The following is a 23,307-nucleotide window of genomic DNA, read 5'->3' as shown; positions in this document are numbered from 1 at the left end:
CACCCCCGTATTGCTTGCCCCCCCCACTTCCTGTAGTACAGTTTCTCTAACAGAGTATGCAGCCTTCCATCGATATATCCCAAACTTCAGAAATGTGTGAAGAGAAAAGAGTGTAGTTTGTTAATATGTGGAATGAGTTTGAAGGAAGAATTGAACTGTATAAAAGAGTGAAGACTCTGAATGATTTGATATGAGTCATTTGGAGAGACTGCTGCTGGAAGGGAGAGTAATGAGGATGAAGAATGAATCTGAGCAAGTAAGAAGTAATGTGAAAGAGTGAGAGAGTAAAGAAGGAGAGATAGAAGTGGTGATTATGAATGAAGAAGTGGGTAGTGTGAGTGTAGAGAATGAGAGAACAAGTGTGCACGACAAACAGGGAAATGGGTGGACAGGACATCATAGTGCGAGAAAGGTTGATGCTCCAAGAGGATGTGAATGCATGTGTAAACAAAAAAGGAAGGGAATATAGGAAAAAGAATTGGATTTGAGAAAGGTTCTGGGATGAGTAAGGAGAAAAAGAAATGGCTAGAGGAAAGTATGGAGAAGTCACATCTAATAAGTGGTATTATCAGTGAACCTTGTTATAGATCCAGGAATGAGCTATTATGTTTGTATATGCTAGAAGTAATAGAATCAAGGGAAATTAAATGGTTGCATTGATTGAGTTTTTTCACCCAAAAACTGTTGGAATAAGTGAGATATGGTTGGATGAGGATGACATCTTTACGGAAATAGAAATGAAAGGATATGATGTATTTCGTGAAAATAGAAAGGGTAAAAAAGGAAGTGGAGTGCTCTTGATGAAAGAAAAAGAGTTACGTCCATACAAGGTAGAGATGCAAGGGGGGAAATGGTGGTAGTGGTTTCGAGGCAGTAAGATGTGAGATAGAGGTGAATAGAATGAAATACTTCACTGGATATTGTTATAGACCTGGTAATGTGGAGGATAGTGACCAGGAAATGTATAACCAAATTAGCCAAGCAAATGGGAAAATGGTGATAATTATAGATGATTTTAATTATGGCAATATAGACTGGGATGGCAATATAGCAACTGGAAATACAGGGACAACTACCTCAGGCAGTATGTAACAGAGGACACATGAGGATTGAGTCTTGGATTTGACCATCTCATCAGAGCATGTTATTATAAATGAGGTGTCAAATTTTTTCCCTACAGTTAGTGACAGTGACCATGAAGTGGGTGGTTGCCAACCATGTGAGGATATCCGTGAGGAAAGGGTATATGTAGAACTACATAGCTGGTCATTATGAAAAGTTCAGGAGAAAGTTTGCAGCTGTAGTATAGAATGAGAAGTTGGTGGAAAGGAGATTAATGCTGCTTAGGTGATATTCAAGAACTATCTAGTAGAAGCAACGTGTAAATGCATTCCAAAGCTCAGTAGGTTAGATAATGTAGGTGGGAAATGGATGAATGAAGAGATTAAACATGCAATACAGAGAAGAAAAAAAAAGGTATTACGAAGGCAACATAAATGGAGTGGTAATAATCAATTCCACGTGGAATAGAAAGAACAGGCAAGGAGGGTCTCAGCAGGTAAGGAAAGCAAAAGTTCAGTATAAACAGCAGTTAGCAAATGAAGCCAAAAAAAATATCCTAGGGAGTTTTTTCAATATGTAGTCAGCAAGAAAAAGAATGATTATGGTAGGATGGTTATTGGAGAAAATATACAAGGACAACTGCTGTGGAGGATATAGCTGAGATATTTAATGAATAGTTTGTAAAGGTTTTTCATCCTTGTGAATGTGACATCATGGTAAGTTTGAAAACAGTGGATGATGAAGAGGAGAGACTGACTGTGAAGTAGTATATGAGGAATTAAGCAAATTCAATATTAAAAAGTCTGTGGGACTTGATGATATATTGTTGCATATTTTGAAAGAATGTGCTAGGAGGTTGACATCTGCCTTGACATACTTATTTAATACGAGTCTTACATTGGGTCAAGTTCCATAGAAGTGGAAGGAAGACAAGATAAAGGAGGTGAGAGAATTCAAGCATCAAATTATAGGATAATCTGTGGGTCAAGATGTTGTGGTTAAAATGTTGGAAAGGCTGGTGAAAATCATGGTATTATCTTTGATGAACAGCATGGATTTGCTAAAGGAGTCATGTTTTAGTAATCTACTTACTTATTACAATAAGGTGACAGCAGCACTGGATGTGGGAGATAGATATATAGCAGTATACTTGGACTTTGCAAACGCTTCTGATAGATTACCACATGAGGATGAGGTTGGATATTACTACTGCATTGGATTGGAGACTGACTGTCTCATAGGTATCAATAAGTTGGGTATTAGGGAGCAAGAGGAAAGTCACTAGTGGTGTGCCTCAGGGGACATTTCTGTTTAACCTGTATGTTATTGATATTCGGGAAGATTTGAATGGGGACATATAGTTGTTTGCAGATGATTCAAAGTTGGGATGAACTATGAGGAATAAAGCAGAAGTTGTAGCCTTACAAAAAGACTTTAATAGACTGAGTGAATGGGAGTAAGGATGCTACTTCAATATTGTAAAATGTAAGGTGTTAAATTTTGGAAGAATTTACTCTTGGTGGGGATATATTGTTGGAGGTGGAGGACATAAGTGATCTCAAGATGATGGTAGATAAGGATCTAAAATTTAGAGGACAAATTGCCAAAATTGTGAAGATAACACAACAAATTCTGGCAATGATGCAGAGGACACCGACTTGTAGGAGTAAGGAGATTCCATTGTATAAGGCTCTGATTAGGTCACATATGGACCTGTACACAGATTTGGTCACCTGGTTTTCAAAAGGATGAAGAGATGTTGGAGAGGGTACAGAGGCAATTGAGCAAAACAGTTTCTAATCTCTGGAATATTGAATATGAAGAAAGGTTGAGACGATACAATTTGCAGAGTCTAGTAGACAGGAAGAGGAGGGATGATATGAAAGAGACGTACGAGTTGGTAAGGGGTTGTTATAGGATTAAAGTTGAAACGGTGTTTCATAAAATGGTGAGATATTGGAGGAGAACAAAAGGGCAACTCTGGAAGCTGTATAAGGAGGGTGTGAGTAAGGGAGTATAAGCAGGTTTTTTGTGGGAGAGTTGTGAATGACTGGAATGCACTGCCCGAGAACATGGTGTCTGCAGAGAATTTGAATGTTTAAGGCATGGTATGATGACCTGTGTATATGACGAAAGGGACCGCCTAGATGAGTCTGTGACTGCATGAGGTCTTAGGATAATAATAATAATAATAATAATAATAATAATAATAATATGGTACACAACATAATTTCTTCATCCCAAAATGCATAACTTTACATTCTGCTATATTAAACTGACATCCATTCTCCTTTGCCCATATTGCCAGTCTATTTAAATCATGGTGCAAAATCTTAACATCTTTATTGACTATTGTTATTGTTTAGTACATATCACAAGCTGTGATATGTTAACGTTAACTAAAATAAAACATACGTATTTTATTTTAGTTAATATTAATAATTTTAGTAACTATTTTTGGTTATATATTTGGTATTTTAGACTGTAATGTTGAGAAAGAGAGAGAGAGAGAGAGCGTATGTGTGTGTGTGTGTGTGTGTGTGTGTGAAATTTAATACAGATATTGTTTAGAAAACATCTTTTTTTCATGGCACTGATGCATACAAGGAAAATTATTATTATTATCTGAGACTTCCAGGGAGTCAAGAACTCATCAATAGAAGCTATAAATCACCCAAATCAGCTTTCATACCTTCACTTAAAATCATTCACACTAGATGCACTCACTACCCCTAAAGGTAAACTATTCCACTCACTCATAATCAGAAAAACCTAGCTCTTACCCCTTTCTTGAACTGGGAACAACCTTAACCTCCATGGATGTCCCTGTGTTCTCTCCCCACCTTCCATATAGCAAAAAATTTCATAAGACGATATCCTATAACACCAATTCAGAAGTTTATAGACCTCTGTCATATCATCCCTCTTTCTCCTGTTAACCAGAATCTGTAATCCACATTCACTATCTGTCCTCATAATCTAAATCCCATAATCTGGATATACCTTTGTAACTCTTCTTCACACCCTTTCCACAGCTTCTTTATCCTCTTGGAACCCAGGAGACCAAATCTGCACACAATAATCCAGACGTGGTCTTCTTATCAAGGCATTTTAAAGAGGCAAAATGACTTCCTTATCGAAACATGTCAAGGTTTGCTTTCCACAGCTTCTTTATTTTCTTGGAACCCAGGAGACCAAATCTGCACACAATAATCCAGATGTGGTCTTATTGGGGCATTTTAAAGAGGCAAAATGACTTCCTTATCGAAACATATCAAGGTTTGCTTCAACTTTGCATTTATTCTCTGAGTTGTGTTTGCAACTTTTGCTATGTGACCTCTGAATTTTAAATTCCTATCCATCATTATGCCAAGATCCTTAGCGTCATCAGTTTGGAGCATAATATTGTTAATATAATATGCTGCTGGAAATCTCATCATGACAAAGTGCATAACTTTACACTTACTAACATTAAACTGTGAGCCATTTTTGTTTGCCCAAATTTCCAGCCTATTCAAATCATTTTGTAAGTGCTGGATATCAGTAGCATCCCTGATTGCCCTGCCTATCTTCACATCATCATCATTATTATTACAAGCAACTCCCAGGAGTCCTTAGAATCATCAAGGAAGGCTTTAAACATCATGTCAAAAACTATCTAACATTTGTACAGTATCTATCATACTTTCCTTTGAACTCATTCACAGTCATAGCACCCACAACAGACTCTGGCAACCTATTCCACTCATTCATTACTCTCTAAGCAAAAAACCTAGTTCTAACACCCTTGCTAACTATACTCTTACTCAGTTTCCACGGATGGCCCCTAGTTCTCCCATCACCAGACCCGTTCTGAAAAATTTCCTCTCAATTAATCTTGTAAAAACCCTTCAGTAATTTGTATGTCTCAATCATATTACCCCTTTTCTGCCTATCAACCAGTTTCTGTAACTCACAAATCTTCAACCTGTTCTCGTAAGGTTCATTCCATACACTTGCTACCATCTTGGTCACTCATCTCTGGATTCTCTCCATCTCCTCATCACCAAGAAATCCTGGCACTCAGATCTGTGTGTAGTAGTCAAGATGGAGTCTAATCAAGGCTTGATGAAGAGGAACAATACAATAGCCTGCTTGTCTCTGCTCATCAAAGTATTCTTCAGTAACCAAGTGATCTGATGAGCTGCTTTAGCCACTTTTGCTATGTGTCCCCCTAAACTTTAATCACTGTTCCACTTACTCAGCTCAAGGTTGCCTGGATGCATGCTCATTTCCATCCTCCTTAAACATTCTATTTTCTGTGACTCCTGACTGACTCCTTCAGAGCTCTTATTGAATAACACTTTCTAAAGACTCATGACACAAAATCCATTCAGACACAAGCCATCCTCCACAACTTCACAACATTCCTCTGAATAATCAGAGCACTCTTCTTTTTTGCATGCACTAGTAACTCTTTCATATCTTCTCACATATCATGCTTGTCACCTGCTAAACTAGCCAAAATAAATATCTCTTTCACTCTAACTCTCTGCATTCTTACAGCATTACTGACATCCTTAATCTTAGCACCAGGAAAACATGATTTTGTCACACTATCTTCAAGGACTCCCCTTATTGATGAATCACCATACAAAATGCAATCCTTATTCTCATGATTTCACTCTTTCATATTTTGTTTTCTCTCTCCTTTCTTTCACTTTTGTGACATACTATCTGCCAGGCATTTCTCCAATCACTCAGTCTCACATTTTGTTCTGTAGAGCAGCGCTTCCCAAACTGGGGGCCGTAGGTTTTGTTGAGGGGGGCCGTGAAATAATGAAAACAAATTTAAAAATGTTTTAAGACTAAGTAGATTTTCTTTATTTTAAAAGAAACGTATTTAACTTTTATTATTTATTATTTCTTTTTTGTTATTTTTTATATTTTAATGGAAAAATTCACGCATTGGTGTTGGTTCACAAACTTTGCTTCCTGCATATTTTGGCGCTTAATGAATATTAGTAAATATTGCTTATTCGTGTTTCATTTCAAAGCAGTGGTTAATTGTATTTACTTCGAATGCTCTCTAGGGAAGCTCCAAATCTTCCTGTCCCTTTCATCACGCGTTCAAAATCAGGGACTGTTGATATTGACTTTATATATATATCAAAACTTTTTATATATTATCACTATCATCCAAGCTAATTTTCTGTTACCAATAAAAGTTTCGCATATACTTCAAACATGAAAAAAAGCTTAAACAAGTTCATGTGGGGAGATAGTAACTTGCTTGCAGTGGTAAACAATACCCTCCCTAACAGCCACTATACTGCAGAGGCAATAAAAACAAGTACTTTTATTATGCCAAGTCTGTGTAATATATTTCTCAACAAATAGTGCAATTAGAGACAACTGGGATAAAAACACACCAATTAATGAATCACATATCCCCTCATACAGAAACTATGCTGTATAGACTGAAACAAAACCATATGTTGCATGGGCAAACACAGTACTAACTAAAAACTATTGTTATTAATTAGATGTGTGTGAGTTCGATTTCCCAAGGCAGCAATAAAATTCAACCGAACGTGTTAAAATTCGTAAAAGTGTTAAAACTAAGTAATATATATATATATATATATAATGAATGTTATGGCAGTTTCACATATGGAATTCGGTTGAAGAGAGTTAGTATTTCAACTCAATTGTCAGCTACGCTTTTATCTTTTGGTTGCGCGATCTTTTGTTAATACCGCACCAATCATAAGCACGTTTTAATAACCTCCCTTTGCTGTCTGTTTCGCTTTAGGCTTAATTACCGTAAAGGAAGAAAGGTCACAAAAGAGAAAAATGTTCCTGGTCCGGGGATTCCCTTATTCAGGTAATATTCACTAATTTCATGTTATCTGTCTGTGGTGTGCCAGTATCGGTAAGTGGTGATATTATTTGATCTATTCTACGTCAAAAAATTTAACCCTGAGATGGATAAGTGACTGATAAAAAATAAAAAAAAAAAATCCCGCGAACAATCAGAAGAAGCAGAAACAGACTTAAAAAAAAGGACAGTATTTCATATTTTACCAGAACAGCCCGCATCGTCTTCAGAACCAAACGGTAAGAGGCAAAAAATGTAACATATGCATTTGATTTTTGCAATATTCGCTATGTATGTTTTGTACTGAATATAAATACAATAAATATAATAATAATATATCTCTCTATTATGATTTTTTTTCTAGGGGGGCCATGAGATATTTTAATTTTTGCAAAGGGAGCCCTGACATCCAGAAGTTTGGGAAGCACTGCTGTAGAGAACTGTATGTAAAGTGTACTATCTCTTCCATTACCATCTGACCATTCTCTTCATTTTCCACCACATACATCATTCATACAGTCACTCATACCACTTGTAACAATAAGTACCCCAATTGCATTATCACTCATTTTTTCTTTCAACTCACCACTATTATTTTACTCTCTTCACACTTCTGGCATTCACTCACAAAACATTTTTGACAAACACGGTCTCCAATTTCATTCTCCTTCCAGCAGTGAGCATGAGATAGGGATTAAATTTTTGATATTGGAAATGAATCATTACAAAATTGTGTTAACAGTACAAAAACTGAATGAATTTAAAGACAGTATGATAGCTAACATGAGCCTTCTAAAATAAGCTGTGTAATTTCATGAAGGCCTGCAAACATGTAATCATATTGTAATAATAACGAGCAGCACTTTATAATGAAACTAACACTAGAAACTGACGCTAGATAAATCCATGTTGTCCTATATATATATATATATATATATATATATATATGGGAATAAATTTTTAACTTGGGTATATTGTATATTAGGATAACCAAGCAATTTTATATGCTTGGTTATTTTAGCTCCTAATCCCAAGTGTGCAAACAATTGGGATTAGGAGCTAAAATAACCAAGCATATAAAATTGCTTGGTTATCCTAATATATATATATATATATATATATATATATATATAGGACAACATGGATTTATACACTCTCCATTCCGATCTGTCCCTGACCATATCTTTCAGAACTCTAAGTGCACTCCAGTTGCTTCTTTAACTCCATCCACCCATCTAATTCTTGGTCTTCCTCTTCTCCTACTTCCATCAACTTTAGCAAGCATCATCATCATCTTCTCCAGACTGTCATTCTCGCATAATATGTCCGAAGTATGACAATTTTTGCTTGATGATCATAGCTTCAAGGGAGCAATCTAGCTTTATTCTGTCTATCGCTGATTTATTGGTTTGCTTTGCAGTTCATGGTATTCTTAGTAAGTGTCTCCAAACCTATAATTCAAATGCATCTATCTTCCTTCTTTCACTCTTTCTCAGGATCCAACTTTCACATCCATACAGCACCACAGGGAATACCATTGCTTTCATGATTCTGATTTTTGTTGTGAGGCTAATATCTTTAAAGATCTTGCTTAAATTTGTCATTGCTTTTTTTTCTGAGTAATAATCTTCTTCAGTACAATAACCATCTTTATCAATTCGGGATCCTAGGAACACAAAATTGTTAACTGCTTCAATTTTCTCCCCATCTACTTCAAAATCATTAAGTTCACACGTTACCATAACTTTTGTCTTTAAGACCATATTTAGCACTTTCTTCTTTAACTTTCATAATAAGTTCTTTCAAATCCTCTTTGCATTCTGCTAGCAAGGTGGTATCATCTGCATACCTCAAATTATTAATATTTTTTCCACCAATTTTAATTCCAACTAGAGACTCCTCCAGCCCTGCCATTCTTAAAATGTATTCGCAGTACAAGTTAAACAGGTACAGAGATAAAATACATCCTTATCGCACCCCCTTTACCTATTATGAAATACTCAGTTTCTCCAAGATCTGTTTGGACAGTAGCTTCTTGTTCATAACAAAGATTCCTCAGAAGGATAATGAAATGCTCTGGAACTCCCATTGTTCTTAACATTCCACAGTTTCACATGATCTACAGAGTCAAAAGCCTTGCTATAGTCAAGGAAACAAAGGTAGACATTCTTGATATTCCTGTGCTCTTTCTATTATCCATCTCACATTGGCGATTTGATCTCTTGTTCCTCTGCCTTTTCGAAATCCTGCCTGTTAATTTGGCATGTCTCTCTTCATGAATGGTTCCAGTCTTTTCTGAATGATCTTAAGTAAGACCTTACTTGCATGAGAAATCAGTGCTATAGTTCTGTAGTTTTCGCACTCTCTTGCATCGCCTTTCTTCAATAAAGGTATATAAACTGATTTTTTCCATTTCCTAGGGCATGTAGTTGTGATCCAAATTCGCTGACATAGAGCTCTTAAAATTTTAACTGCCTCTTCTCCCAGGGCTTTGAGCAGCTCAATGGGTATTCCATCTCCTCCTAATGCTTTCTTACTGGATAGCTGTTGCAGTGTGCCCACCTCACTTCACTGTCCAGTGGTACTGGCTCCTGTGTATAATCCTGCTCTTCAAATTTCTCAGTAATTTTGGAGTCCTTTCTGTAAAGGGCTTCTGTATACTCTTTCCATCTTTCTTTGATGTCTGCAGCTTCTGTAAGATATCCTTTGTGTTTACTTTTCAATACTGTCACCTTGGCACTAAACTTCCCTGTTAGTTCTCTGATCTTTTTGAAAAGATCTCTTGTTTTGGTCTTCTATTTGTTGGCATTCCTGGCTAAAGTATTTTTCCTCATCTCTTCTGGCTTGTCGTTGAAATTCTGCATTCAAATGCCGTACTTCCTGCAAATTTCCTGTGGCCTTCATTTTCCTCCTTTCCTGATCAGTTTTGATGGCATCTTCTGACAGCCATTTGGACTTCTTCTTACAAACTGTTGGAATATTCTTCTTTGCTTCTGTTTTAATTATATCTTTAGTCTCTTCCCAAAGTTCATCTGGTTCTCTTTCACACAAACTGAGTGTGTTGAATCTGTTCTGTATGCTAATATTGTATTCAGCTGGTATGTTTCCAAGATCATATCTGATAGACATTTGTGTTGTTTTCAGTTTCCATAGTTTCACATGTATCGTAGCCACTAATAACTCATGGTCTGTTCCACAGTCTGCACCTGAAAAAGTCTTGACAGACTGAATTGCACTTCTCCATCTTCTTTATCCAAGTATATAGTCAATTTCATTTCTGTGTTGTCCATCAGGTGATATCCATGTGTACAATCTTCTTTTGTGCTGTTTAAAACAGGTGTTAGCAACAAACAAAGAATTCTCTGCACAAAACTCAACCAGTCTCTTCCCTGCAGTGTTACAAATACCTAAACCAAAACGACCTGTTATTCTTTGTTCCTCGGTCTCTTCCATGTTTGCATTCCAATCTCCAATAAGTAACCATAAATCTCACTTTGGTGCTGCATCTATCACTTCTTGTAACTTGCCATAAAATTCTTCAATGTCTTCTTCTGATGCCTCTGTAGTAGGTGCATAAACCTGATGATGGTCATATTCATTGGATGTCCACTCACTCTGAGAGAAATGATTCTGTAATTCATTGGATTATAACCCAATACATACCTAGCCATCTTTTTCCTGAGTAAGAAAGAGACTCCATTTTTTCGACTTGTCTCATGTCCTGAGTAATACACTATATAGTCCCCTGACTAAAAATGGCCCATTCCTGTCCATCTAAGTTCACTTATTCCCAATATATCTAGCTTCTTGAACTCCATTTCCATCTTTATTATTTCCAGCTTACTTTGGTTCATACTTCTAACATGGCGGCATCTTAAACTTCAATTGATCCCTCATTAAGCAGCAGACTTGCATTTCTTTGCATATCACACAATATTTTATATCATCAATGCTATACAAATATATATATTTAAATTATGCATATAGATATAGTAATATATAAAGCAGTAACAATTTTCTTACTTTATCAACTGCTGACATAATCCCTGTGATATAGAACAAATGGAATCATTAATACGAGCAATTTTCTTGTATTTAAATACGAGTATCAGCTGCTCAATGACAAAAAGGCTGGCAAACAAAGGCAAAACCTATTAAAATATATACAAATAATAAATATGTATATATATAAATAATTGTATAACAGCAATAGCAAACGTTTCTTATAAGTGTCTGTTTTAATGTATATCATATCCAGCTATATATATATATATATACTGTGTATTTCTTTAAAAAATATATATAACTGCATAACAGTAGAGTAGAGTACAACATACAGAGCCTACATTTGTGAAGATAAAACAAAACAGAAAAAAATATATATATAGATGCCTTAGCAAATTATGTCATCAACACAACCTGAAATACACTTTAAAAAATTAAGATATGGCAGTAATAAAACTGCATATCATTTAAAATATGTGTATCAACGTGATAGGCATTGGTTTGCAATTACTGTCAGAAAGTATAAATATTCGATCAGATTATTATTATCATCACTAGACCTCTAAGGAGTGTTCAAAGCCTTACTATGGGAAGGATGCATTCTACTCACTTTCTGCTTTCCAAACAGGGGAAAAACCCTACTTCATCACTTTCTCTTTTGTTCACATCTACCTACAGCTTACAAGAATAGCCTCTGATTATGCCCCGTCTCCTCTACACTCATGAAAAATCTCATCAATTACATCACTATAATAAATTTAGTTTAATCCTTTATCCAAGTGAGCAAACAAAGTTTGCGCCTGAAAGTATCTTCAGGACTGGGGTAAGGTGGTACAACACCGGGCAACTCGTTGCAAAGGTGGAGGAAGCTTACATCACTTCTATCTCAGTATCTCCCATAATGCAAAATACATCTCCTTGCAGATTATTATTATTATTATTATTATTATTATTATTATTATTTCGGGCGACTCCAGGAGTCCTTAGACTCATCGAGTGAGGCCCTAAACATCATGTCCACACAACTATGTGATTACATTCTCACAGTATCTATCATACCTTGTCTTGAACTCATTCACCGTCATAGCACCCACAACAGACTCTGGCAGCTTATTCCACTCATTTACCACTCTAAAAGTAAAGAACTCAGCTCTAACACCCCTGCTAACCACACTCTTGCCCAGCTTCCATAGGTGTCCCCTAGTTCTCCCACCACCAGTCCTGATCTCAAAAATATCCTCTGAATTAATCCTATAGAATCCCTTTAGCAATTTGAATGTCTCAATCATATCTCCCCTCCTCCGCCTATCAACTAGTTTCTGCAACCCACAAATCTTTAACCTGTTCTCATATGGTTCATTCCATAGACCTGTTATCATCTTAGTCACTCGCCTCTGGATCCTCTCCACCTCCTCCCCATCAAGAAGGAACCGAGGTGACCAAATCTGGGCACAGTAGTCGAGATGAGGTCTTATCAAGGCTCGGTACAGAGGTACAATAACTTGCTTGTCTCTGCTCGTCAAGGTATTTTTCAACAACCAAGTGAGTTGATGAGCTGATTTAGCTACTTTTGCAGTGTGCCCCCTAAACTTCATCTCCCTATCCACCAACACTCCCAAGTCCCTGGCCTCATCAATCTCTTGGAGCAAAGTTCCACCCATGTGGTATACTGCTGCTAATCTTTTCAGCCCAAAATGCATAACCTTACATTTTGTCACATTAAATTGACATCCATTCTCCTTAGCCCAGAACTCCAATCTATCTAAGTCATCCTGCAAGACTTTGACATCTTCTGCATTCACTATTGCCCCACCCAACTTTGCATCATCAGTGAACAAATGAATTGTTCCACTTAGATCCTTCCCTATATCGTTAATGAACAGATTAAACAGCAGTGGTCCAAGAACAGAACCCTGTGGTACACCACTAGTCACAGGCCGCCTTTTGGACTCTACTCCTGAATAAACTACTCTTTGATATCTCTCCATCAACCAACCACCTATCCACCTCACCAACCCTATATCCATTCCCATATGTTGTAGTTTACGGATTAGTATTCCATGTGGTATCCTGTCAAACGCCTTTGCCAGGTCCAGCAGTATCACTGTAAACCCATTTCCCTTATCCAGTTCAGCCATCACCTTGTTATAAAACTTGAGCAAGTTACTGAAGCATGATCTACCCTTCACAAAGCCATGCTGTCCCCTATACAGTATCTCATTTTCATCAATCCATTCCTGTATTTTTCCCTTGACTACTTTCTCTAAGACCTTGACAACGACTCCTGATATGTGGATCGGTCGGTAATTTGCAACCGTAGTCTTGGATCCTCCTTTATGCAGTGAAACTATTTTCCCCTCTTTCCACACCTTTGGGACTAAGCCAGACCTGAGACTCAGATTAAACAAGATGGTCAAGGGCACTGATAATTCTTTAGCCGCTTCACGCAAGACCCGTACCGGTATACCATCCAATCCCACAGATGTGTTCACATTAAGGTTCTGTAATAGACTAGTCACCTCCACTTCATTCATCACTATTCCCGTATAAACTAATGGTTCCTTCATTTTTTCAATGTCACCACCTGGATGATATGCTTTTGCAAAGTGCGCACTCAGTAACTCCACTATATCGACTGATTCAGTGACCTCCTTACCATCGTCATTCCTTAAAACATTTTACCGTGTACAGTTTTTTTTTTGCTTGCAGCATATTGAAAGAACGGTTTTGGATTCTCTTTTGCTTGCAAAGCTAGTTTCCTTTCATAATCCGCTTTTGCTTTTTTTACCACACTCGTTACCTTTCTGGCCTGCACTTTATACCGTTCATGTGCCTGCAGGTCACCCCTTTCTTTAAATTCCCTCCACAGTTGTTTCTTTTTTTGCAGCTCAAGCTTAATGGTGTTATTCATCCATTTAACCCCTACCTGTTTTACTATTCGGACCCTAGGTATACAATCAGCCATTATTTCCTGTAAATGCTCCTTGACCACTTCCCATGCTCTATCGACGTCCAGCCCTTGCAGTTGTACATGCCATGGCACTGATCCAAGCAATCTCCTAAGCTTGTCATACTTGCCAGCACGGTAATTCCACATATACCCTGTCTTAATCGAAAATTCCACACCTTTAGCCACCTCCCAGGTCAAGACCTTATGATCACTCTCACCAATAGGTGGCAACATGGTCATATTCATTACAGTCAAATTCTCAGATGCTATTACCAGGTCAAGCACTCTCACACCCCTAGTATTTTCAATTACATGCTGTCTCAAATAGTTATCCCTTAATAATTGAATAAAATCCTTTTCCTTCCTCACATGTGTCCTCTCCTCCTTCCAATCAATGTTACCATAGTTGAAATCCCCCATAATAATTACCCTCCTTCCACTCATTTCATCAATTCCCCTATGCATACTATCTCCACCATCTATTCTATCACCTGGTCTATAGTAGCACCCAACTGTATATTTTATTCTGCCAGTCTCAATCTCACACCAAATAGCCTCAAATGAGCTCCTTTCACTATCCTGCGATACAACTTCAATTCTCCTTGGCTGCAGTTCATCAGCTATCATCAGTAATATCCCTCTCCTCATTTTATTCTCTCTGTCCCTCCTAAACACACTATAACCTACACATTCTATCCCACTAACTATATCTTCTTCCGTCAGCCATGTTTCACTAATGCCAATAACCTGTGGCCAGGAAGAGCCAGATATGTATATAATGTTATGCATTAAGGGAAGGGCCACTACCCAGACTAGTTTCGACCTTTATTGAGGTCTCTTCAGTGGGAACCAGGCCCAAGTGGAGATAGTTTCGACCTTATGAATAAGTAAAGCCATCTCTAAAAATTCAGACGATCTCTAGGCCACTCAATTGTAGGTGAAAGACCGTCCATCTCAGCGTTGGCTCTGCTCAGTGATGGCCTTCCACCCACCACCAACCACCACTGAGCAGAACAGCTTATATTCCGAAGAAAAGCATTCACCGACAAAGACCCTCACTGGACCGTGTCGGAGAACACTTTCCCCGGAGACTCAAATTGCTCCCTTAAGACAAAAACCTTAAGAGAGCGAACTCATAATAGCCCCCCGCCAGTTTCGACCTTTATTGAGGTCTCTTCAGTGGGAGCCAGGCCCAAGTGGAGATACCAGGCAGAAGCATTAGCAAGGTCATCTCTACCTATAGATAGAGATGACCTTGCTAACTTAAATTAAATTACTCTGGATTTGGAGAAAGATGTTGAAAGTTTATTTTTTACTTGGTTAGACTATAATAAATTTAGTTTAATCCTTTAACCAAGTGTGAGCAAACAAAGTTTGCACCTGAAATTATCTTCAGGACTGGGGTAAGGTGGTACAACACCAGGCAACTCGTTGCAAAGGTGGAGGAAGATAACATCACTCCTATCTCAGTATCTCCCATAATGCAAAACACATCTCCTTGCGGATATGTATAATACGGATATATTATGGATATGTTTGCTCACACTAGGATAAAGGATTAAACTAAATTTATTATAGTCTATCCAAGTGAAAAATAAACTTCCAACATCTTTCTCTAAATCCAGAGTAATTTAATAAAAAAGGTGGCACACTGTTTGGCAACTCCTATTGGTAGAGATGACCTTGCTAATGCTTCTGCCTGGCTCCCACTGAAAAGACCTCAATAAAGGTTGAAACTAGTCTGGGTAGTGGCCCTTCCCTTAATGCATAACATTATACATATCTGCAAGGAGATGTGTTTTGCATTATAGGAGATACTGAGATAGGAGTGATGTTAGCTTCCTCTACCTTTGCAACGAGTTGCCCGGTGTTGTACCACCTTACCTCAGTCCTGAAGATACTTTCAGATGCAAACTTTGTTTGCTCACACTTGGATAAAGGATTAAACTAAATTTATTATAGTCTAACCAAGTGAAAAATAAACTTTCAACAATTATATCACATTTCCTCCTATTCACTAGGCTCTGCAAACGGAATTCCCTGAGTCATCTGTCTTCATAATATTCCAGAGAGCTGATGCTACTTAATTATTCTTCTCTTGATTCTTTCCAAAATATCTTCATTCTCTCAAAAAACAAATGACCAAATCTGTGCATAGCAATCATATGGCATTATTTCTAAATGTGAATATTTTTCTTATTCCCAGAATCCATTACATTGTTCTCATAGTTCTTGCCTATGTGGCCACTAAATTTTAAATCCTTCTCTACCATCACCCCAATCTTCTTTTCCTTTATTTATTTAGTACATTCCACCAAATGAATACACATCATCATATCCTTGCTTTGCCATATTTCACATCTTACACTTTAACACTGAATTGACAGCCTAATCATCTTCCACACAGACAGCCTATTTAATGTCTCCTAATGTGCCATATATCAGTTTTGTTCTTCATATTCTTCAACTTTAAATCATCTGCAAATAACTGTATATCACCACTTTAAATCCTGCCATAATCAAGACAAAGCCATACAATAATGGCAAATAACACTCTTGTGAAACATTATTAGTGACTTTACTCTTCCAGGATTGTAGTTCCCTATATGCAATGTATTAATACTTATTTAAACAACCAATCTTCTATTCAACTCATTAATCTGTTATTCAATTCCATCCACTCCAACTTAAATACCAATTTGTCACATGATAGTCTATTACAACCAATGAAAATCTAGACATATATATAAAATTGTACATGCAGTTCTTTTGTCCAATCTATCTATCACCCCATTGTAATACATAAGTAAATTGTTAAAACGTGACCTTCCTTAATTAATATATGCTAACCCTCACAGTGTTATCAACATAATCTTGATTCCTAGAAACTTCAGTTTTGTTACCCCATTGTGCAACAAAACAGTTCTACAGGACACTTGTTAAACAAACATATCAACAGTGCCTCTAGAACTCTCTCATGTCATATGTTCACTGGGCATCAATTATCGGAGTGACCATATGCAGTATGATCACTCCGATGCTCAGTGATATGCCACACAGGTCCTTGCTACATGGTCTTGTTACATGCTTTTCTGGAGACTTCAACTCTATGAAGATCAGTTACTTCAGACACACCCATCCATCCATCTCACTGACAGTCTACACCCTCCTCTTTTTCCTGGAACTTTACCTTCTATTAATGTTTTGAGAAGTCTTTCCTCCATCCTTTCAATGTGTCCAAAATATTTTCATTTTTTTTTCTGTCAACATTTGTATAACTTGAGTCTCAGCTCAGGAATGATACCACAGGAATGGAAGGAATGTATGATAGTACCATTGCACAAGAGTGGTGCAAAAACTGATGTGTCTAACTACCAACCTATTAGTATTTCTGGTGTGGTAGTGAAGATTTTAGAGAAGTTGGTAAGAACTCACATACAGAAATGGGTAGACAAACATACTATACTCTGCAAGGAACAGCATGGGTTTACTAAAGGAAGGCCATGTTTTAGCAATTTGCTCATATTTTATAACAATGTTAAGGCTGAGTTGGATCACTATGATAATGTTGGATTTTTCTAAGGCATTTGATAGGGTACCACACGACAGGCTGTTGCAAAAACTGGAGAATATGGGATTGGAATATAATCTATTGACTTGGATCAGGGGATAGTTGACAGACAGATATCAAAAAGTGGTATACAGTGGGATTGAATCTGCTAGATTTAAGGTAACCAGCGGTGTACCTCAGGGTTCAGTCCTTAGGCTATTATTGTTTAATGTATAGATTGAACAATAATAGTCCTTAGGCTATTATTGTTCAATCTATACATTAATGACATCAAGCAGGGTCTATCATCAGATGTGCAATTGTTTGCTGATTGTGCGAAGATAGGCAGGGCAATCAGGGATGCAACTGTTATTCAGCAATTACAAAATGATTTGAATAGACTGGAAATCTGGGCAAATGAAAATGGCTATCAGTTTAATGTTAGTAAGTGTAAAGTATATGCACTTTGGCACGATTAGGGATCTTGGTGTATTGGCAGATAAGAATTTAAAGTTCAAAGGTCACATAGCAAAAGTTGCAAATACAACTCAGAGGATAATTGCTATGTTGAAGTGAACCTACACATGCAAGGATGAGGAAGTAATTTTACCTCTTTATAAGGCTCTAACTTCCAGGATTATTGTGTGCAGATTTGGTCAAAAAAAGTGGAAAGGGTGCAAAGAAGAGTTACAAAGATTATATTGGATTATGGGAATTAGATTATGAGGATAGATTGTGTGTATGTGGATTGCAGACTCTGGTTAACAGGAGAAAGAGAGGTGATATGATTGAGATCTATAAACTTTTGAATGGGTGTTATAGCATTTCAAATGATGAAATTTTTCATTATATGGAAGGTGGAGAGAGAACACGGGGGCATCCATGGAAGTTAAGGTTGTTCTCAGTCAAGAAAGGGGTAATTATTATTATTATTCAGTCCTCCATGGAGTCAAAAGACTCATCGTGGGAGGTCCTTCCTAAGAAACACGGTCTATCATACCACTCCTTAAACTCATTGACCGTTCTCACTCTCACCACTCCATCAGGCAATGCATTCCATGGTTCAACCACCCTCCATGCAAAGAAACCACTCCTCACCCCTCTTGCTCACAGTTTCCTTTCGTAACTTCCAGGGATGACCTCTTGTCATTTTGTAAGAGCTAGGTTTTTCTCCCAGAAAGAAGTGAGTGAGTGGGATAATTTGCCCTTAGGGGTAGTGAGTGCATCTAGTATAAATGAATTTTTCATTATATGGAAGGTGGAGAGAGAACACGGGGGCATCCATGGAAGTTAAGGTTGTTCTCAGTCAAGAAAGGGGTAATTATTATTATTATTCAGTCCTCCATGGAGTCAAAAGACTCATCGTGGGAGGTCCTTCCTAAGAAACACGGTCTATCATACCACTCCTTAAACTCATTGACCGTTCTCACTCTCACCACTCCATCAGGCAATGCATTCCATGGTTCAACCACCCTCCATGCAAAGAAACCACTCCTCACCCCTCTTGCTCACAGTTTCCTTTCGTAACTTCCAGGGATGACCTCTTGTCATTTTGTAAGAGCTAGGTTTTTCTCCCAGAAAGAAGTGAGTGAGTGGGATAATTTGCCCTTAGGGGTAGTGAGTGCATCTAGTATAAATGAATTTAAGGGAAGGTATAATAGCTGAGTTGGGTAATTTACAGCCTCCCTCAATGAGTCCTTGACTCTCTGGAGGTCTCAGATAATAATAATAATATCCTTAAGGAGCTTTAAAGTTCTACTGATCTTTTCTAACACCCATTCATTTGTACCTGTCAGTATATGATATCCAGAACAGTCTTCAGTAACACCACATCTCAAAAGCAGCTATTCTTTTCTTATCTGACTTCTTTAGGTTCCAAGTCTCACATCCATAAGTCACTGTTGGAAAAACAACTGCATCCAAAATCCTCAACTTTGTTCCCATGGAGATAGATCCATCCTTCCAGATTTTAGACAAGTCTCTGAGTGTTTTAGCCATTCCTAATCTTTTTCTGATGTCTTCTGAACAGCAATTCTTCACATTAATAATGGATCCCAGGTACTCAAACTTACTGACTTCTTCAATTCTTTCTCCATGAAGATGCACCTGTTTCTCAGAAACCTCCCTGTCTGTATTTCATTTGAGAACCATGAACCATTTGTCTTACTAGGATTGAGTTGAAGTCTCTGTTATTACTGATCTTGTTAACTTTATCAAAAATTTATCCTAGTTCTTCCCTGTCATTGCTAAGGAGTATGGTATCATCAGCATACCTCAGATTACTGATCTACCACCTATCCAAATTCCTGTCTTGAGTTTATCCAATGCTTCATGCATGATGTCCTCTGCATATATATATATACCAAACAAGTGAGAAGAAAGTAAACATCCTTGCCTAACTCCTTTTCCAACCTGAAGCCAATCAGTCAACCAACACCTTTTCTTACCATGGCTTCCTGCTCCCCGTACAAGTTGGCTATCAACCTGATAGTGTGTTGAGGAAAACCCATTCTTTTCATTACTTCCCACAGCTTCACATGCTGAACTTTTCCTTGCCTAACTCCTTTTCCAACCTGAAGCCAATCAGTCAACCAACACCTTTTCTTACCATGGCTTCCTGCTCTCCGTACAAGTTGCCTATCAACCTGATAGTGTGTTGAGGAAAACCCATTCTTTTCATTACTTCCCACAGCTTCACATGCTGAACACAGTCAAAAGCTTTAGAAGATTCTAAGAAACACATTACTAGAAGGAGTTTAATGTTCTATAACTCTCTAGAACATTAATATCACATTTACTTAATTCCTTGTCTGCTTATTCACTATTAGTCTCTTCTTCAATCCTCAAGCTTTATATGATATTACACTCATTAGCATGAAACCTTGATGAAGAGCTCTTTAAATAATTCAAATATATTTTGCATCCCATAATCAAGTGTTATCATTACTTGCTTTCACTTGATTATGGGATGCAAAATATATTTGAATGACATGACATGACAGCAAATGTGAAAAACATTCTTTCAAGAAACACTATTTCTTGATTTCTTGCCTCATGTTAAACACAAAGTCATACAATAATAGCTTTCATTATTCTGGCCTCATTAATTATGGTTTCATTCATAAACAGATATTCTTGATTTCAACATAGTTAAAGATGAAGCAAAAAATTAAGAAGAGTGTGCAGAGTTAAATTACAAGACTGTGGATATGAAAGGAAGAGTGATGTCTTGTGAGCTTTTCATAACTGCCTTCCTTGTAATTTCATATATCTCCTTTCCTTGCAAAAGCCTTCACATGACTGACTACCACCAAAGTGGCTATCCCATGGTCACTTTCATCAACTGGAGGCAAATTTGACACCTTGTTTGTGATAATATCCATTGATACAATGATTTATCAACCCTCATGTACACATGAGAGTTGAGAAATCCTCGTGCACCCTCTGCTAGATATTGACTATGTATGTGGCAGAGATATATATTTACTCAACCAATTTGGTGAAAACATTTTCTTGTCATCGCTCTCTGCATTTTCATGCCTACCCGCTAGATATCTTATCCTGTCTATCTCTACTGCATAACATACCATGAAAAATACTGCTACTATCCCCCCCCCCAACATCATCTCCACCTTGAGAAGTGCAATTCCTCTATTATCTGCACTCTTTACTTTTACCGTTCCTATCTTCATCATCACAGGAAAAACCACATACTCCCATCTCTATTCCTATAATTATATCATTCCCATTCAACCATTTGTCACTTACCAATGATTTTAAGACAAATTAGATAATGAATTCTTTCAGATAATAAATTTCCCCCCTTGTTTTTGCCACTCCTAACATTTGTAAACAACACTAAATTATTTGTGTGCCTGTAATCATTCTATTTATGCCAACTTTCGACTGTGACCCTTTTATACCATTATCGCAACCTATCATGTTTTCTAAGGTGGAAAGCCAAATGGCTATTTTTTTTTTTTCTGGCGAGGTTGATAAGTTAAGGGGATAAAAATCCCTTATTGTTTTTCAGCCAGTAAGCGAAACTAAGATCGAAAACTACAATCTGAACGTTTCATGCTGTGCTGTCGGCGGATCCAAGTGTAAGTGGCACTCGGCATGAAACGTTCAGATCGTAGTTTTTGATCTTAGTTTCGCTTACTGGCTGAAAAACAATAAGGGATTTTTATCCCCTTAACTTATCATGTTTTCTCTTGGACCCAAATGAATCCCATGCATCTCGGGTCATCTCCTCCTTGCACTTACATCCATGCTCACACACAAACACACACATTCACTACTGCATCTAGTATTTGCATTTTCTATGCCTTATCACCCTGTTCATTCTCTCCCCATCCCCTATCCCATATTATTTTTTTATCATCTTATATACCTGGTCTTTCCTTGTCATCACTCAGTCCTCTGCATGTCATTTTTTGATCTGATTATTCACAAAAACCACTCCTTCAGTATGAGAACAGACCACCATTATCTCTTTCTCCCTCTATTTCATATTTCCTCTTCCTGATATCTTTCAAAAGGTAAAAGCAAAAACAACTCCATTCAAGTGTATCACTTTTATAATTCATTTTATTGATTGCCCATATCTAATCTGCATATTATTATTATACAGCCACCTCCATGGACTTAGAAGACTCTGTGGAAGGCCAACACTTACCAATATATGCCAATATCTATCATACTTCTCCTTAAACTCATTCACCATCAGGGAACTCACACCTAATTCTGACAATCCATTCCACTCAATCACCAGTCTCCAAGCAAAAAATCTAGTCTGCACACCCTTCTAACTACAGTCTTACACAACTTCCAGGGGTGACTTCTAGCTCTCTCTCTCTTCATCATATATTGGAAAATTTTCTTTGTGTAAATCTTACAGAACCTCTTTAATAACTTAAACATTTCTGTCATGGACCCTCTTCACCCCAATCAACTAAACTTTGTGACCCAGACACCTTCAACCTATCTTCATAGGAGGCATTACACAGACCTGTCACCAGCTTGGCCACTGGTCTCTGAATCCTCCCCACTACCTCCTGATCCAGTGGCACACCCAGAGGTGGGGCCAAGGGGCCCTGGCCCCTCCAAAGAAAAAAGAAAAAACACTAAAAAATTTTCTAAAAATCTTTTCCTAATTAAAATTAATTTTTTTAAAATTTATGTTGCGTTGTGTCTTCTATTTCTATACTACTACTACTCAACTCTCCCCCACCAAGATTAAATCCTGAGTGTGCTACTGTCCTGATCCCCAAGAAAACTGTATTATAAAGTTATACTACTTTTTCCAATTTAAAGCAACTAACTCATCATCTTTTCCAACTAATTACTTTCAAATATATTTCATTATACAATATAGCAGAACTGTTTAAGCAAATATACTGGGCTACTTCTAAATGATTACCAGACACTAAGTTTGAAATTATGAATGAATACAAAAATAGCACAGAGTTATTTCTCTTAGAAAGCACATGCTATCTGAGAAAAGCTATCCCAGATAGCATGTGCTGTGCATCTTTGGGGATATATACTTAGAGAATGATTATAATAACATCAAAAGATAAAGTTATTATTATCCAGGTATCTTCATGAAGTCAAAGACTCATCAAGAGAGGCCTAAACCACAATTTATTCACCATTATTCACACAATATTTTTCTTATGAGAAGAAAGTCGCTATGGGATGACACAAAGAATTTATGGTTATACCAGGGCTGGATTAACCATTAAGCAAAATAAGCACGTACTTAGGGTATCATGGAAAGGGAGACACTACAGAATTTCTGCTTTAGTTAGATGACGAATTTAATTTAAATTAACTTTTAGTTTTTCATTTTTTTATATTTTCTTACTGTTACCTACT

General features: G+C 37.3%; 1 protein-coding gene across 1 annotated transcript in view; it reads right to left on the bottom strand.

Annotated features, from left to right (window-relative positions):
* The window catches only part of LOC150093631 (alkylglycerol monooxygenase-like), a 193,801-nt gene that overhangs the window by 142,132 nt on the left and 28,362 nt on the right, over positions 1-23,307 (bottom strand). Inside the window, exon 2 of the mRNA XM_090412763.1 lies at positions 10,946-11,073. Within this exon, the coding sequence (XP_090268889.1) occupies positions 10,946-11,073 (128 nt within the window). The remainder of the gene's footprint in view (positions 1-10,945; positions 11,074-23,307) is intronic.

The sequence above is a fragment of the Typopeltis vanoorti genome, chromosome 23 (assembly GCF_054136105.1).
Source record: "Typopeltis vanoorti isolate ZY-2024b chromosome 23, IOZ_Tvanoo_1.0, whole genome shotgun sequence".
NCBI lineage: Eukaryota > Metazoa > Arthropoda > Arachnida > Uropygi > Thelyphonidae > Typopeltis > Typopeltis vanoorti.
The sequence above is the reverse complement of the archived record's forward strand: the minus strand, read 5'-3'. Positions and strand labels throughout refer to the sequence as shown.